At 44.4% G+C, this 19172-nt stretch overlaps 1 protein-coding gene across 6 annotated transcripts in view; it reads left to right on the top strand.

Annotated features, from left to right (window-relative positions):
- The window catches only part of macrod1 (mono-ADP ribosylhydrolase 1), a 100035-nt gene that overhangs the window by 58440 nt on the left and 22423 nt on the right, over positions 1–19172 (top strand). For all 6 annotated transcript variants that reach the window (XR_005005536.1, XR_005005537.1, XM_036548618.1 and 3 more), the window contains exons 4-5: positions 1244–1273; positions 15047–15163. Coding sequence is in view for 4 of the 6 variants with exons in the window: in XM_036548618.1 (XP_036404511.1) it covers positions 1244–1273; positions 15047–15163 (147 nt within the window). In the remaining 2 variants the exon portion in view is untranslated. The remainder of the gene's footprint in view (positions 1–1243; positions 1274–15046; positions 15164–19172) is intronic.

Genomic DNA, 19172 nt, shown 5'->3' with positions numbered 1-19172 from the left:
GGATATGGGCAGCTGGTTGCAAGCTGATGAGTTGCACTAATAAAAACGTCTCAAGTATGGAATAACGCCGTCCGTGTTTATTCATCAAGCAGTAACTTTAACACACCCAAGGATTCCGAATCTCGCGCAAACCTCAACGAGCTCAAGTTCACGTTCTTTAGTTGCAAACGGTTACGTTCAAGTTCACCGTTCACTGGAAAAATGAGCACGTTCAATGAACGCGCTCTTTTAACGCGTTCGTGCACAACACTGCTGTCACGGGTCCAGTAGATGTGTCGAATAGACCAAAGCTGCAAACTTTTGTCACCCTACAAAAGTGGTTAAAATGAAAGTGCTGCAAACAGTAATTATTTCACATCACCCTGTCCCCTTCAACCTCATATCCATCCTCACAAGCTATGCTGCCTACCCTACACCAGGTGATTGGGTGCCGACAAATGGGGCAATTATCTGTGATCATTCCTACGGGCATTTTTGCACACAACATACATTTATACAAATATGTAATGGCTTCTCCAAAAGAACTCCACAGAGTCTGAAGCAGTATTCCATTTTTTTCCCTGAAATCATTATGTACTTAACATTAACTGTATTCTTTCTCAGTGTGTGATTTTAACCATTAGTGTAACTGAAGCAACTATTATTATAGTTAATTATTGATGATATTCAGATATGTGCAGTCAGGCCAGCATTCCAGGTGAATATTTCGAAATGAAGGTCTTCTTGAGTTATTTGGTGCAATTTTCAAAAGATTATTTTGGAATAATTATATCCCAAGTTTTGTCTGGACAGCACAACATGTTCCTGTTACTCTTGCAGGTATTTATTTTCTAGTGTTTACAGCACAATAAATAACTTTGTTGTCCATGGGGTGAAGTATGTCTTTTAAAAAGGTGATCTTTTGTATTGGATGAATAGGTGACAGTATTATTTCATGGGGGTAATTGATTGTGATGTTTTGCCAGCTGTTTTTCCAGGAAAATAATATTTTTGTCCATAGCTGTGATTTGTTGATGTTCATTCATGAGGTATTTTGTCTTTAGAAGTAAAAGGCCATCGACTGTACATTGCATTTACTATACAAGGTGATTGCACCTACACGGAACGTAAACACCAGAAGTTTTAAATGAGTGTACCACTTTCTCAGTCACTGGTGTCTATAGATATTAACAGGTAAAAATATAGGCATTTGTCAGTTTGTTTTCATTCCTTGGTTACCATTCAATCTGTTTTGTCATTTCAGCCAACAAGACACTGTTGGGAGGTGGAGGAGGTAAGTTTAATATTCTCTTGTTCTTTCATTTTTTCCTATCTTAATTCATATCAATGTGTGTGAGAGAGAGAAAGAGGACATGCAAATGTAACAGAGAGATTCAGCTTGTCATAACAACGAAATTTGCTTGCTCAGATCACTGCTAATTGTAATTACTCAGATGTTTTCCATGCATACAGACATATAGTCAACAAGTAACAACATTGACAATTCAGTATTGCTGTCCTTTATAATGTGGATCAGAAGCTTGTAAAGGTGCAAAATACTGACCTTGAAGCGGACTGTAACCACCAATCATAAAGGGCAAGTGTGAGAGAGCTCAGGTCAGAAGTGTTCCCTGAGATTGCTGGAGCAATCCAGCCCTGCATGGTAACATCTCATCAAAGTCCACTTATTCTTAACACTCCTACTGTACCGCTGTCGGCTACTCAATAAAGGCAGCTGTAGAGGATAGGTCTTCTAGACCTTTACTGTAAAACCTGGGCCCTGGCAGTAAAAGTTCAAAAAGTTGAAAACAGAAGAGGCTGCATTTCACTAAAACTGAACATTTTACTCTTGGCAACATTTGTCCTGGAATGCTCCTTGCAGAGCAGTACATCTTTAGCAGGACAGTGAATGCTTTTACGAACAAGCACTTCATGCCATAAAAAAAGATTGTACAGAATGAATGAACCACTTGCAGTCTGGTCCACAGTATTCCCAAGCCCTTTGGGATATATAGAAGTCAGTGATGCTACATAGTGAAGCTCTGAAGTGTTACAAGTGCTTGCAAGAAACAATAGAAGCAAAGCAGACAACATAACGCAAAAAGGCAAAGCCTTGAATATGGAGCCAGTGACACATTGGTATACTGCATATTTATGTGTCTCCTGAGTACCTCCACGCCAGCAGAGATATAGTTATGAGGATATTGACAAAACAGAACCATATCCTTTCCTTGGAGTGCTGTTTTCATCTTGAGTGCAAATAGAGAAGGCTAAATCCACAAATTACTGAATGAAGCATTCTGGGATTGAGAACAGTTGTGAACAGGTGGCCCTCATCCTCGGTTTCAGGCCCTTGGAGCTCCAGGCTGATACGCTGGTGTCTACCTGTGAAACCCCCATCTGGGCCATAGGTGCTCCCCACACAGGCCACAGTGTGATGAATGAGCACTTTTTTCCAGTCTACTGCCAAGAGCAGCATACCTTAGTGGTTAGGGAGACGGGCCTGTAACCAAGAGGTCGCTGGTTCCATACTTAGGCAGCTGCTGTTGTACCCTTGCACAAGACACGTAACCTGAACCACATCCAGCTGTGTGAATGGATAATGTACAAATTGTAAGCTAGGTAAATCGCTGTGGTTAAGACGTGTATTCAACCACACAAAAAGCAAGCAAACAATCACTTTCTTATTGCTTATTTTTTAATACTGGCATTGGCACTACTATCATTCATGGTAGAGCGGAAACATTTACTATTAATGGCAACCTGTATACTTTTAAAATTTTTATCTTTTCTTTTTTTACCAGTATATTGTTATTCATATTACTGATTGTAATGAATGGTGTTTGTGCTGTTTCTGACCTTTAGCTCGAATGTACATGGAAATGTGATTATGTAGAACTTGGTTAGTTAGAACTATGACAAGACATTGACTGTGTGGGTGAGAAGCATAATTGTGTCAGAATCTGTTTGTGTTTTTGAAAGAGAAATGAGTGTTTGGATTTGGGGGTATTACCTGTGTGCGGCTGAGTGTCAGCATCTGTACTTCAGCCTCTGTGGGTGTGTGGTTTGATTATATGTGTGTATAGTTTGAGTGTGTTTGTGTTTGCATGCGAGTGTGTGTGTGTCTGTGTTTGAGCATGCGAGCATGTAACTGTGTGCGTGTGTGCGTGCGTGCGTGTGTGTGTGTGTGTGTGTGTGTGTGTGTGTGTGCGCACCTCAGTGAGTATCTGTTTAGCAGAGCTCCAGTGAGTGTAATTTATGAGGGTGGAGTGCTGTGTAAATAAACAGCCATTTCTCAGCGTTGACTCAATGCTTGGTGGGGGGGTGTTAAGTGCCTGGCTCTGTGCTAATCAATATCAGTGATAAATCTACACTGCAAATTCCAACTCATCAGAACCACCTCTCTCTCCCTCCCCCTCTCCCCCACGCACCCTGTCTCTGGCTTTGACCCTCTGTTCTTCTGCTTGTCCCCCCCCCCACCTCCACTTTATTCAGCTCTGCTTTGTTTGCAAGAATAATAAGGCATCTGCACTGGGCTGGCATTTTTAGACACTTTACATTTAACTAACAAATTTCTGCTGAAACACAATTGACTCACTGATAACCTTTACTATTGTTTCTATTAGAGCTCTCTCCTCCACCCATCTATCCATCCATTCTTTCCCCTTTCTTCCCCTCCATGGTTACCTCTCCTCTGTATATAACTGTGCTTCTTCCCTCTTTCTTATGATGCTCCCCTCCCTCCTCTGGAGGTTTGTTATAGCAGGAGTGCAGAAACTCTGTGTTAATTAGTGAGGGACTGAGAGATGAGAGGATAGGCCATTTCTCCTGGCAACCGTGAGTGTGAGAGAGAGAGAGTGTGTACAAAGCGAGAGAGAGGTGAGGAGAGTCAGTAAACGAAGTAAGAAGTGAAGAAGTCTGTTGTTTTGTGGTTTTTTTTTTGGGAGGGGGGTATGACAGAACAGAAAGGGAGAGGGGAGCTGTTCTCAGTGCTTGTGGTGGTTTTACTGCTGTCGCAGTAAAATGCCGCAGCCTGGGTCCTCCACCCCGACTCCATTGAGGGTCAGCGGGGTCCAAGCAATGCCCGTAATCGCTATGGAGTGTGCCACACGTTGTCTGTCGTCACCCACCATCGGTGGCCACCATCCCAGATTCAGCGTGTAGGATCAGTCTCGCCCATCAGTCAGCCATCACAGTGTTTATGAATCGCTCTGAGCAGACCCTGACAGGATTGTACTAACGGAGCATCTCAGCGGAACGCTGGGTGTGTGTGTTCACACTCTGCGAGGTGCACCGAAATATACTGCCCAAAGTCTGAGGTAGGGATGAATGGATAAAACCAAACAACATAATCAATATTAGCATTATTAGTACTAATATTATAGTTGACTTATTATTGCAAATAGCTTATTGGTAGTTATTACTATGAATATTCTTACTAATTCTGAAAGTCCTAATGAATGTACCCCTGTTTAATAGTGTCTTTTAAGCCCTTAGAGGTTGCACACCATATACACTTAAATAAAAATCATTCAAACTAATAGCAGTTACAGTCATAAGCAGTAGTTATTGTTGTTGTTCTTATGTTGCATATTTTACACCACACTTTTTTTGCTTTTATTTTTTAACAAATTAGCTTTTTCCACTGATCAAATACTGTCAAAAATTGCTAAAAATGTTACCAGTTTGGTCATAATTTTAAGAAGCATTTAGAAGCATTTAAAATGAAGAAACATTTTTGGCAGTTATGTTTTTATGTAAAAGCAGTATTTTCCAGGTTCAAAATGTCAGTGATGACATCTAATTTAGAGGCTGGGACACTGACAGAAATGCAATTTTGCAAAGGAAAAGTGCCTCAATTCTTAATACATTTACCATTTGTAGTAATTTTTTGAGGATTTCTTCTGTGGCCTTGTTTATGTATTTATTTTTTCGTGTTTGCAAGATCGTAAGTTTGTGTCAGTCAGAAAATGTGGAATCTAATAAAATTCAAATAATAAAAACAGCCTTTAATGTTAAAATGAGGGATTGGCCATCTGTGTGCTGTCTCTTTGTGGAGTGGAACTGAAGTGAAGGTTTGAAACATGTTTCCAGATCTGAGAATGCAGAGCGCTTCTGAAAGGAGGCCGAGCTTGTAGCATACACTACAGCGATGGTGAGTGCTGCTGTCCTTGAGATGGCAGTGCGGGCCGGCCGCACCGCTAAACGGACAGATATGGATTAGGTGTGCCCTTACTGAGGGACTCAGTGGGCTCTGCCAAACAGATGCGCTGCCCCCGTACCTACACCTCTGACAGATGGCTGCTGGGCCAGGGCAGGGTGGGACCAGCCTGCCAGTCACTGGCCCACTCCAATCAGATCACCCAGAGGACATCATCCTCAACCAACTGCACGCTGGTGGGCGGCAGCCTCTCTCTGCTGCACTTGCTCGCTCCGTGTGGGGATGGCCTTTTGCCCGCTAACCAGGCACACGTCAGCAGAGCACCCTATGAGGTGTCACCTGACTGTCACTGACTTTCCACGGGGGTGATGGATTACAGGTGTATGTGTTGTGTCCCGTAAACCCAGGGAGTTGCAGTCAGCTCTGTTGCTCTGACACACGTGCTGGATGTGTATTTGTGTGCCTGTAATGCATGTGTGTGTACACTCAGGTGGAAAGAGATTCCACTTTTCCATTTTCCACATTGTTTTGGTGATGCTGGTGTTCATGAGCGTGAGCTCACTTGCAGGTCTAAGCGGAAATCTCTGTCCTGTCACTGTCCCGTCACATCCCTTTCTTTAGCCGAGATTTCATGGTTGGTGTTCAGATGGAGATGAAATGCTGAAGGGTGCCAGGTGGCCAAACTCCACATTGGCCCGACACTCGAGTGCCATATCTCCCCCCTCCGCGAGGCACCAGGTCTACCTCAGGCTACGGAAGCTGAGAGCTGTGTGTGTGTGTGTGTGTGTGTGTGTGTGTGTGTGTGTGGGTGCATGCACATATGTGTATTCATGTGCGCACATATGTGTGTGTGCGTGTGTGTGTGTGTGTGTGTGTGCATGCACATATGTGTATTCATGTGCGCACATGTGTGTGTGTGCGTGTGTGTGTGTGTGTGTGTGTACATGCACGTATGTGTATTCATGTGCGCACATGTGTGTGCGTGCCTGTACGTGTGTGTGTGTGCGCGTTTATGTGTGTCTGTGCGTGCATGCTTTCGCAACATGTTGCAGGCTCCCAGCATCGTTAGTGCAGAGCCAATTAGCACCTGCTAACAAGCCCTTTCTCCCTGTCAGACTCCATAAAGGGGAGGTGTGGGCGATGACACAGGAAGGCTGCATGCTTTCTGAGGCCAACGCCTCCCCCCCAATACCCTCCCCACTCACACTGGCTGATTCACTGAGCTGCCTCTCCCTCTCTATCTCATGTTTCTCACCCTTTCACTCCCTCTCTTTCTCTCACTCCTTCTCTCTTGTCTCTATCACTTTATCTCTCATTCCATTGCTCTGTCCCTCTTTAGCTCTCTGTCTCCCCCACACTATTCTGGTCAATGCAATCATTTCAAAGTCCTCTCTGTCTCCCTCCCAGTCTCTCTGTCTCAGTCCATCTCTCTTGCTCTCTCCCTTTCTCTCTCACTCCTTCTCCCTGTCTCTCCTTGTCACTCCATCTCTCTCTCTTTCTCTCTCTGTATCTCTCTTCCCTCCCCCCACACCATTCAATTTGTCAGTTCATTGGTGCTGTATTGGCAGGACTAATCTAAATCACTGCTGCTGAAGCAGTCATATACCATACACCGATGAGCCAAAACATTATGACCACCTCCCTAATATGCTGTTGGTCCTCCATGTGCCGCTGACCCACTGAGGCATGGACTCGACAAGACCCTTGAAGGTGTCCTGTGGTACCTGGCAACAAAACATCAGCAGCAGATCCTTCAAGTCCTGTAAGTTGTGAGGTGGAGCCGCTGTGGATCGGACTTTTCAGTCCAGCACATCCCACAGATGCTAAATCGGATTGGGAAATGGAGAATTTGGAGGCCAGGGCAACACCTTGAACACTTCACCATGTTCCTCAAACCATTTCTGAACAATGTGTGCAGTGTGGCAGGGCGCATTATCCTGCTGAAAGAGGCCACTGCTATCAGGGAGTACCATTGCCATGAAGGGGTGTACCTGATCTGCAACGATGTTTAGGTAGGTGGCACATGTCAAATTGACGTCCACATGAATGGCCGGACCCAGGGATTCCCAGCAGAACATTGCCCAGAGCATAACACTCCCTCCACTGGCTTGTCGTCTTCCCACAGTGCATCCTGGTGCCATCAGTTCCCCAGGTAAACGGTGCACACGTACACAGCCATCCATGTGATCTAAAAGAAAACAGGACTCATCGGACCAGGCGACCTTCTTCCACTGCTCCAAGGTCCAGTTCCGGCACTCCACCTGCCCATTGTAGGCGCTTTCAACGGTGTGTTATGTGACATGGTTCTTTATGTTTTTATTAGTGTTATTAAGCTTCTCAAAGATTTCAGTTTTGCTATATGTTTTAACGTTAAATGACTGTTTCCTCAAAGCTAAAATTAGCTAGAATTTTTCCAATCTAGTGTTCTAATCGCACCAGTTTTAGCATATGTGCTAAACGGAAAATCACATCGGTATGACCGTACGTGCAAAAGGGCTAAAGTATACTTGAATATATAAATATAAAGAAATACAAAACACTTAACAAATTTACATAACAAATTCACATAATAAATAAAACCTAATTCAACTACAATAACTTAACACTAAATAACAGTTACAGTACTGTAACGTCCGTTTTGGAGCACCAGAGGGCAAATATTTCATTGACAGTTGACTCAGGCATTTAAGTGGACCCGAAATGAGGGACCGAAATCTGCGTTGCGATTCAGTCTGGTAGATACTGGTCAAATAGCAACCCAACCCTACTTGTGCCACAGTAGACCTTCTGTCGGTTTGGACCAGATGAGATAGCCTTTGTTGCCCTCGATGAGCCTTGGTCGCCCAACACCCTGTCGCCGGTTTGTGGTTTGTCGGACCACTGTCAGTAGGTACTCACCACTGCTGACCAGGAGCACCCCACAAGCCTTGCCATTTCAGAGATGCTCTGACCCATTTGTCTGGCCGTAACAATTTGGCCCTTGTCATAGTCTCTCAGGTCTTTACTCCTGGCCATTTCTCCTGCATCCAACACGTTGACTACGAGAACTGATTGTTTGCTTACCATCTAATCTACCCAGACCTTGACATGCGCCCTTGTTTGGAGATGATCAACGTTATTCGGTTCACCTGTGAGTGGTCATAATGTTTTGGCTCATCGGTGTATGAGATATGATTGCCTACAAGTAAATACAACCACGTATAAGACGCAAATATGCATATGCGCAGGGATGAAAGACTAAACTCATATTTTTATTCAAAAAGACAAGTAAAATTTGTAATCAATGTAAAGGTAGTATAAGAGTAACATCATTAAACTACCGTAAAACTGTTTTCAAACCTCCACTTGCAGGATGTGTGGCCTTGAGTCGTGGCGCTGTGGACCTCTCATAGCAGGACTGCCATTTTTCCTGTATTGCTCATGTCTGAGAAAGGGATGAGGACAGAGGCCTTTATTTTCTGGAGTGTTTCTCTTTATCGGGAGTAGGAGGTGAACCTCCTGATGGTGATGGGAGAGCCTGCCCTCTCTGGCAGGCAGACCCGTGCCTGCCATTTTCAGTGGCCTGCAGTGATCACCGTTTCAGATGTTCTATACAGGTGCACTTCCTGTCTAGTTCCCATTAGTACTGATGTGTTTTACAGCAAACATACAATGACAAAAATTTACAAATGATGTAATGATGTAAATGAACACATACTTAGGAAAAACATCTCTCAGTCTCTCTGTTCCACAATCACTGTCTACCCCCCCCATATATTCCATTTCTGTTTGTCTGCTATTGGAGTTCAGGCAGCTGTAATTGCCATGACAAAAGCACAGTTTATCCTTTATATAACCAGATGGTCCTCTACAGATTAAATATCTCGCTCCCTAAACAGAGACCTGGCTCTTTTTCAAGAGATACAGTGTGGATAATGGGCAAAACAACTACATTGTAGGAGTCTAAAGTATTATGTCCAATGCAAATAATATTCTGAGGCATTCTCAGTAGGTTCCGGTGTGAGTCACCGTTCTTTTACGTGAAAGACACATTAATCAGAGGCAAAACTGGTTTGCTGGTGTGCAAATGTGGGATTGTGCAGAGTCACTCAGGCAACATGGCTAAATTTCACAGGTCATGATGCAGGAGTGGGTTTTCATGTCATTTGTTTCATAGAAGTTCTCAACCTGGAAGTTCAAAGCCAGATTGAGCCCAGCAGAAGTCCTGCTGTGAGCTGGCTGTGGGAGAGTCTGGGGAGAAGACAAAGCTGGTGGGGTGTGTGGAGCATCCCTGTGCTTTGTTAAGCAAGAGTCTTTTGCCTGGACGCTGTGTGATTAATAGTATTTTTTGTTTGTACTCTAGGGGCCTGGAGTGGGGGTAGTCCCTCTCAGTGAGGTACACAGGTGCAAAAATAAGATTTATTTCACAGAGTTGAATGAAACCGCAGCACTCGCGGGCTCTGAGCCAGCCCCAGCTCAGATTCTGTCCTTTTTTTGCAGACTGGATAATAAGTGACAAAAAACCCTCAAACATGAAAGAAACCCAACTCCAAGCATTAGTTGACAGCCACCTCCATATTCCCACTCACTAGGGCACTCCCTAGAGCTCCCATCAGATGGAGAACAACTCTGATTTGAGAGTGTACAAAGCCCTGCCTCCTTTGGAAACTCCAGCCAATCAGGACCAATCATGTGGACCAATGGAGCAGTGATCAGATACAAGATAGCAAACACATTGTTTGACTGGTGTATGGACCCTGAGTCAAATAAGTATGCACAACAGAGACTTCGGATAGTTTCAGTCAATGAATATATCTTCTTATGCATATCAAAAACTAAAAAGAAAAAAAAAGTCATGCTTGTCGTCTTTCTGCATCTGTGGGAAGGTTCAATGATTGGGGATCAAAGCGAGCCATAGCACCTTTGCTCTTCTCACCTACGCACTGCAAAGACACTTGATTGTATTAAAAGAAGTGAATGAAAAAATACAGACCAAAAGCTCTACAGTCTTTCTCCACATAAGAGACGGTTCATTATGTATCATTATGATACTCACCTGCCCCTTGCTAAGACCAGCTGACAAACAGCAGCGGTTATGGCTGCCTATTTTTTATCAATCACATTGTAATCACACAGACCTTGCTATTAATGGGGAAGCATGAAAAGGAAACCTCTAGCTAACCTACAGTTGTCAGTTGTCTCTACTAAATATAAGGTGCTCCTCATTAGCGTGAACCCCCCCCCCCCCCCCCCCCCCCCCCCCCACCAGCGGCACAAAAGGGGCCTGGAGCTCAACTTCTTCACGTTCTGACACTGGTGTCCCTTCACTGGCTACTGCTCTTATACTCCCCTTCATCACTTTGGTTTCCTCTAGTAAAGCCATCTCCATACCAGCCATAAGAGAGCCTGCTGTCCCGCTGCCTGATTTACACCTGTGTTGCTGGAAGGAGTGGTTTCCCGCCCCAGCTCAGTGTCAGCCAAGGCACGAGACCCGAGACGGGAGCAGGCACCAGCGTACCCGGGGGGTAGCGCCAGAGGTGCCGGTTCAGCCCGGTCCCCCAGCAGAGCAAAGGGGATGAGTGATTTGCTGAGACTGGCATTCAGCTGCACTCCGAAACACCCCCACCATCTCAGCCACCAGCACACTCTCCACAAGATAACAGGCAGTGTGCTGTTAGCTGTGAGGATGCTATGCCAAAACATTATAACATTATAAAAATTGTCGCAAGTCCAAATTATTCGAATGTGGGAACAGAGCATAGACTACAGTCAGGCCTAAAGAAATTAGCCAAGGCAAGAAAAAAACAGAGCAGCTGAAGAAATGACAAGATGAGACATTACCTAGGCACGCAGATTGAACAACGAGCTGTAACACTGTGCTGGTAAAAAGCACCGGTGAGGCCCACCGAAAGTTTGATGTGGCTTTGAGGCTGAGTGGTATACATTGTGCTAATATGTGCTAGTGCTATTGCTAGTACTTAAAAACGATCCCCAAACAGCACCAGATAGTAAACAGATGAATGTAACTTGGGCAACTTGTGCTTTAACTTATCTCACACCATGGAGCCTTTTTGTCCCAGTGTATGATGGATTACAGTTTTGGTGTTGAGCGAATTCTAAGAAGCACCAACATATTACAACAGATGCGTGTAAAATAAATTAATGTTGAGATAAAAGACTTGTCTGCTGTCTAGCATATGGAATAATATGTAATTAATGTTGATGAAACCCATCTCTTAAATTTGTGGCTAAAGCATACTGGCAGAAAGATGCTAGCTAGGATGTGTACTAGTGGCACATATAGTATTTTCAATTTTTACAGTATTGTCTTTTTAAGTGCAAAGCACTTGTTTGACACCAGATAAAGGGCACCTCACCAGGCAGCACTTCACACTTTTGAATTCATGGCATGATATTTGTGTTCCATGTTTTACCAAAGAACACAAGTTTCCTTTTTTGAAATGGCTAAATGAAACAAGATCTTTATGCCTGTCTCTGTGTAGTACAGCTATAATCCATTTTCTCTATCTGTCAATCTGTCAATCAGTCTCTCTAGATATGTATATGTACTGTATATGCATGTCTGTGTATTTGCAGTTCCATTAAAAAGAGAATGACAGTTGAAACATTTTTAAGCAGAGAAACATATTGAATGTGTGCATTTGTTAATTATATCTTGACTTTTGTTTATATTTAGTCAGGGATATGAATAATTAAGGAGGGTACTGTGTATGTGTGTGTTTATGTATATTGACATTGTCTTAAATGCCATATGAATTAGAGAATATGTACTTTATCGTTTATTACCTACGTTCAAAGGACGCAAAACACCATCAGCCTCACAAATGAAAAAGATACATTGAGCTTCTTGGTGGTGTTTAGTTCACCCCAGTAATTAACCATGCTCAAAAAGCAAGCACACTTTTCCAAGCTGTGCGAGCATCCCCACACGAATAAGAGGCTTGGGCCGAGCTCCAGCTTTAGCATTCAAAGCCCTTCTTACTGGACCCCATTTATGAAATCCCCCACCTTTTTTACCCAGCTCCCCCTGGTAACGCATGTGCACATGGAAGATTGCAGTCAAACTGAGGGCAAAGGTTCACAGCGATACTGTCCCTCAAAAGTTTTTAATTGCATGCCGGATCCAGCAAATCCCGGGCTCCTATTTATCCCTGCGATGCGTGTGCTGTTCCAGAGCTGAAATGGGCCTGAGAGCACCATCTGATTCTGTCAGTCATACTGTGTATTATCTGCTAAAAGATGACTGCGTGTCTTATGGTAGGTCATTGTATGTGCTGTGTATTTGGTCAATAATATCAAAAGAACAAATAAAGTATTTGAATGATAGGAACATTGCTGTCAATAACAGTATAATGAGTAATGCAAAATCTGTACCTGCACCATCAATCTACCCGGTCCCACCAATCTCTCATCCTGTTTCTTGTCCTCTCCCTCTTTCTCTGTCTCTCCCCCCCTCTTTCTTCCTCTCTCTCCCTCTCCCCTTTCCATTTCTCTCTCTCAAATTCAAATTTAGAATTCAAATTCATTTGCTTTATTGGCATGACTGGTAACAATTGGTAACAATTTTGCCAAAGCAATCGTTCATAAAGTCATGTCTTAACATGTCAGTAATAAATGACTAAGTGAAAAGAAAATTTCAAACAAACAAGTGAAGACACAAAAACAGACATATACATACCCATCACATATGTGACATATTACTCTGAAAATTTACTAGAATCATTCCTCTCTCCCTATCACTGTCTCTCTCTCTCTCTCTCTCTCTCTCTCTCTCTCTCTCCCCCCCCTTCCCCCTGTCTGCTGGTTTCTCTTACCTCTTTATTAGGTGCAGGTGAAAATATGGGACTGAGGGTGATGGATGTGCTCCAGCAGATAGTCTCTGTGGGGCCGGGTCTGGGCTGATTATGTTCTGCTAAACAGGCGTGTGTGGTTAAAGGGGGAGGGCACCAGATCACTGTAACCATCCCGGCATTTGCACCCTGGAAAAGACAAAGTGAAATTGGCACCTGCCTGGAGTCGGTTCATTTCACGGGCCTGGTAGGAGGTGCATTCACTCATGGAAACTCCTACACTTTCACCCTTTCCTGCTCCCTCTCCCTCCCTGCAGATTCCACCTCTGCTCTCTCTTTGTATCTCTCCATCTCTTTCTCTCTTCCTCTCACTATTTTTAAGTCTTTATCACTTCCTACCCCACTCTCTCCTTCTTTCCCTTCCTCAATTCATTCTTATCAGCACCACCAATTTAGATATTGCCACTGAAGCAAAACTGTTGCCATTGGTAGTGACAACTGTCGATCATTTTGGAGATTATACAGCAATCTGAAATGGAATGCAAGGGGTGCACCCACACAGCTCATAAAAGCATGAAATGGCTGAACAAGTTTGCGTGTTTGTGCATGGACACGCGTGTTTGCGTGTGCGTGATCACAGCGTTATTTTGTGTAACATTCTGTTGAGTTTTTTTTACTTTTTCTTCTCTGAGGATCAGTCAGGTTATAGTATGAACAGTATGAATGTTATAAAACGAATGTCCTCAGCCTCAGTCACATTTATTTTGGAGCTCCTTTAGAACACGTGTTGCATCTGACTGGTTTATGTGTCTGTAAGGGTTTAGATGAGTGGAAAACCCTGTTCACAATCATGAATTTCATGCGATTAGCCTGTGGATCTTGCTGAAGTCTGCCCGCACCTTTGCCTCCTCAGGCTGCGAATGGATTCTGGGAATGCATGATGGGTAGTTGCATCACAGACACAGGAGCGCTCCCTTCAGCAGTCATGCCTACTTGTTTACTGTCACCACTGGAAGAAGTAGCAATATCATAGAACTGCTCAAGACACGCTATTACAGATAGGTTGGAATGTATCACCATTTTAAAAGCCGTTGCTCTACGGATAGAGCTGCAACTTAGTCATTAATATGTGGACTGCCTATCTTTATAGCCAAAGGCAGAAAATCTTAACTTTCAAATATAAACAAAAATTCTTTATGAGCTTGTAGCAGAGGATTGGTCACCTCTTACATAAAACAGTACGCTGGTGATTAGAACTGCCACAGTAAAATGGCGGTTAGCGCATTAAGTGAATGGGGTGTCCCCAGTGGCCTGCATTGGAGTAAAACATGCTTTGCATGGATATAGAGGCAGTAAAGGCTGGAATCGGCACCGACCACAATGGTGCTAACCATTGTAACATCAGAGCTGACTCTTCTGTTACATTACATTACATTATTGTCATTTAGCAGACACTCTTATCCAGTGCAACTTGCATGCAGCGGGTTACAATGTCATCCATTTATCCTGCTCGATATTTACTAAGGCAATTGTGGGGTAAATACCTTGCCCAAGGGTACAACAGCAGTTTCCTAGCAGGGAATTGAGCCAGCAAACTTTTGGTTACGAGCCTTGCTCCTTACTACTATGCCACAGTGTCTTATGGTTCTGGGTCGTTGGGTTTTACACATGCGCACATCTTTGCCAGTGATGTCTTATTTCAGCTCTTCAGTTTAACCATGGTCTGACGCCATGGTCTCGTTCCAGATCAAGCAAGAAAATGACTGGAGGTGCATGTCACATGTTGTCTCCATTATTGTATTAATATTTCATGCCTGGTTCAGTTTAACCACTGGGACAGCTGGTCATACTCATAGGTAATGCAAGAGCACCCTGCCTAGATACAGTGATTGATGTCTTGTGACCCAGTTTTGGGGGTTGAACCCTGACTTTGAGAACCCTGGGAGACCCAGATTGCAGCCCTGAGGACTTCCCTCCAAATCCAAATTAACAAATTAAAATCTTAATCTTACTGGCCACAGTTTGATTTTGGTATTTTTGTGTAGTCTCTGTAAGGGGTAGCCCCATAATTTGCCCTGTGTCTGTGACCCCTCACTCTTTCAAATCCCCCCTGCAGTTGATGGTTCGATCCACCGCGGGGCCGGCCCCCTCCTGAAGCAGGAATGCGCCACCCTGGGAGGGTGTGAGACAGGCCAGGCCAAGATCACTGGTGCATACGGCCTCCCTGCCAAGTGTGAGTAATCGTCCATCTCAGCTTCACATCTTAGCATGTTGCTGGTAACATTAACTTTTGCACCACTTACATCAGTGTCATTGACTCTGTAAAAATTAAATCACCACCTCATGTTTTCAGTCAGTTTTTTGCTACAGCAGCAGTTAAATTTGGGCCACAGTGGGAGTCATTAAGAACATGTTGTCAAATACATGGTCCTTATCAGCATGGGCACTACACTTTACAAACGTTAGACACACATTACATTATTATCATTTTGCAGATGCTCTTATCCGGAGCGACTTTCACGGTGCAACTAATAAAGTGGCATGTTGCACAAAAAGGACACCACTAACCACACATGAACAAGCCTCAGTGCTAAACATAGTGCTAAAGCTACAAATGTGTGCCTAGATTTACATGTGTTGTTTGTGTATGTATAGTTTCTGTGTGAAATATATATACTGTGTGAAATGTGTATATATCACTTACCCATTGACTGTGTTTTTAGAAAGTGAATAATTATTCCTCTTGTCTGTCTGTTTTCCTTGGTCGTATGCTCCATAATAATCTAAGAGCAAATTTAACATGCAGGCAGTTTTATTTCAGGGCTGATTTGTTGTAATGATCATTGGACAGGGGTCACAAAAGTCTCTCTCGAATCACAATGGTCTGTTTTAAAGGTTTAACTTTCTCCCGCAGTGGCTTGGCATTCACCTCCTCATTGGGGGATGGGCATCCACTCTTTGACAGTCGGCCACGTGGTTTTGGACTCGCGCAAGGCGAGAGGCACGACAGCTTGTGGGTGTCAGAACAGATGGGGGAATGCTCTCCTGCCAGCGTCTGTCCCCCAAGGGAAGCACAATGTGGTCCCAAGGTAATGGGCTCTGATGAACACAGAGCTCCATTCTGGCCACAGGAAGATGTTAATGACTTCCTGATCCTCCATTACTTATGATATCACAATTCGATTTGCATGAGGGCAGGTATAGTGAATGCATTAAAGCAGCAGCAGTCATCAGAAGGGTAGTGCTCTGATGAGGTTGCATATAGTGCTGCTCAAAGGAGCGTGCTGTTCCAGGACAGTCACCATCCGTTGCCCTGGCACCTGCACCTCCCCTCCATTTGTGATTGTGATTAAAATATTCGCGCAGGGGGTGGGGGCTCGGGGGGGGGGGGGGGGGGGTCCCCTCTCTTCCAGAAACAGCAGGGAACCATGCCAATGCTCACCAATGCTTTCTCACACTTATTCTGCATAACAGAAGTTTATTGCATTATTACGCAAATGTAGACATTAATCACTTGGAGATTAATCAGGATATTTGCATTGCTTGTTATGCTGAAAATTGTTGTTTTTGTGTCAGGCCACAATTCTCCCTTAAGATTAGTCTGTGTTTTCGGCACAGTGCATAATTTGCAGATTTCCCCATCAGTGGGGATCTCTGGGATGCTTCAGGCCGAGCGGCAAGGGTTACCCTATGTACCCCAACATATAGGTTTGGTCACTGACACAGTGCGGTACAGTTGCCGATGAAAACCCACACCCACTTGCCTTGCAAGATGCTGGTCCTCAAAGACTCTTTAACACTAGGCATCTTGGAGCAAGCCTCTCTCCTTCCATCCCCGTCTGCCTCTCCCTCCCTCTCCCACCCTCCCTCTCGCAATAGGAGTGTGCAGTAATTACGCAGTCAGGCTGTGTTTACAGATGCAAGCACACTTTAATTTATTCCCAGTCTTAGCAGTAATTCCCCGCTTTAATTTATAACCCCCCCACCCCTTAGAGAGAGAGAGAGAGACAGAGAGAAAGCGTGCATTACTGTATCGACCAGCACGCAGCACTTTTAAAAACTTCACCCTAGTAAATCCATATAGATTTAACAGGGTCCTCGTATAGCACATTGACTATCTATACTATTAAAGTATTTGAGGTGGGATGGAAATTGGTCGCAATTTGACGTTATTGACAGAATCGGGGGTGTTGAATCCCGCCCAAAACCCAAGGCGCTCAGTGTTACTGTGAGGAAATATTGGCAACCCAGTGAAAGACGGGCAATGTGCTACAAGCCGCACTGTGGCAACCAGGGCGCTAGCCAGTTGCGAGGGACCTGGGCACAGATGGGCACTAACAGGAACAATAGGTATACGATTAGCAGGCCTCGGTCATCAGTCACCCCGCTTTTCAGCTGGGGGCTATGAAAATGTCCAATTACATCTGCCATCTGCAGTTAGTCCTGATGCAGCAGTCTCGCACTGAAATGCGACCGTTTAAAGCCTTTGTTAGTGTTCTCATTTGTTTAAACCCTGTCAATAATTCTGCTCTTCTCAAAAAAAAAAAAAAAAAAAGCAGTTGGCAAGTTCTGGTAGGCACGTCTCGTGCTGTTCTGAGGGCTAGACGCTGCGCCCACAAGCAGCGGATTTGGAATCGAAGGTAAGCGCAACGCTGGTGGTCTACGGCTGGTCTTCTACAGCAGAGCTCATGAGTTTTTCCCAGCATGCCCTGAAAGTCACAAATCTTCCATTTTCTATTGAACCTGATCTGAGTTACCGATACAGATACTGTCCAAGGATTTGTGCCAGTAAGAGGAAACTGAAAGGGTCATTTTGTGCATCTCTCACATATACATGCATTACATTCCTATTGGTACTGTGAAACTGCTCAATGATGGTAACAAGTGTTTAGCTGATAAGGGTGATGTGAGAGTGTCCCTTTATTGGTGCTGTATAAATGGGTTACAGGATGTGCGAGCCCCGCAGAAAAGGGCACGCAAACCGCAAACAGAGTGGCACAATTGAGAAGAAGCGACATCCTGAGGAAAGAATCTATTTCCCTCGCCCATTTTGTTCAGCTTGGGTGGACCTATTGTGGCACGACGTGAAATGAGAAGTGAGTCAACAGGATTCCCCCACAGGAGGAAGGCGATACAAAAGCGTTTGTGTAATGTGTGTGCTTCCCAGCTGCGCAGCCGAGGAGCCGGCGCGGCCAGAGAAACAGCTTGTGGCGGTATTAAGTGTGTGAGACACGCGGCGGGGGGCTGGGGGGGGAGAGACAGAGAGAAAGACTTAAGGCTGTTACTGCTGTGAGGCCATGTGAGACTGAGAGCAAGGCTTTGAGGGTAAACCTCCTCCAACTCCAATGGAGATGGTGGCGACTTTAAAGAGCAGCTGGGGGAAGCCGGAACAGACCACAGAACCTGGACCAATTGCTGTGGCCGGTAGTCCTGGTCCTGGAGCTCTGTGGTTCTGAAGCCTGTCTTAACTTGTGTGTGGGGACTAACTTGCCATCTATTCAGTGGTTGCGGTTAAGTGATCAAGATCTTGCAAAGATTGTGGACATCACTGGTCTGTTGAGACCCAAGGCGGATACTCTGGCCTCTGTCAGGCCCAAAAAGCATTCTGCAGCATTGCAAACCCCCTGCCCACAGCTTACCAAAAATAAAAGTAGCAGGGGAGCATTTTGTAAATAAAACTGCACAAACTGTAAATACTTAATACAGAGTCATGCCCATTAATGGAAAAATAGCCATCCTTCTGAATGCGGGTAACAGCTGTACAGAGACTTGTCACATCCTGAGGGACACAGCTCCTCTGCAAACAGCGGGACAGGGACCTGTGTCCCCTTGTGACAAGGGCAGCTTTCTCTGTTGTTGTTGTCTCTTTGTTTTCTTATCGCTACCTCGTAGACCTCAGAGATACAGGGAGAAATGGAGTTTCTCTCTGAGAGTTTTGATTAGGTATGATCTGAGCGAGAGAGAAAGACAAGGGGGATGTTTGCTTTTGTTCCTGTTATTATTATTATTTATCATTTATTACACATTGGTTTTCTTGCTGCTGCCGTTCTTGGGCACGAATAATTTGTGTTGTGATAATTTTATATCATTGCTTGCTCTTGTTTAATGTCACTCCAGCTTGTTTAGTGTACCTTTGGCTTCGCCAATTTTGCCTTGTAGTTTATCAGAAAGACTCCTCAAGCTTGAGATGCTGGAAACTGAGGCAAAGAAGCAGCCAGGCGATTGAGTGACACCCAAGAGGA

Source organism: Megalops cyprinoides, chromosome 16, assembly GCF_013368585.1.
Source record: "Megalops cyprinoides isolate fMegCyp1 chromosome 16, fMegCyp1.pri, whole genome shotgun sequence".
Taxonomy (NCBI): Eukaryota; Metazoa; Chordata; class Actinopteri; order Elopiformes; family Megalopidae; genus Megalops; species Megalops cyprinoides.
This window is presented reverse-complemented; position numbering and strand designations above follow the sequence as displayed.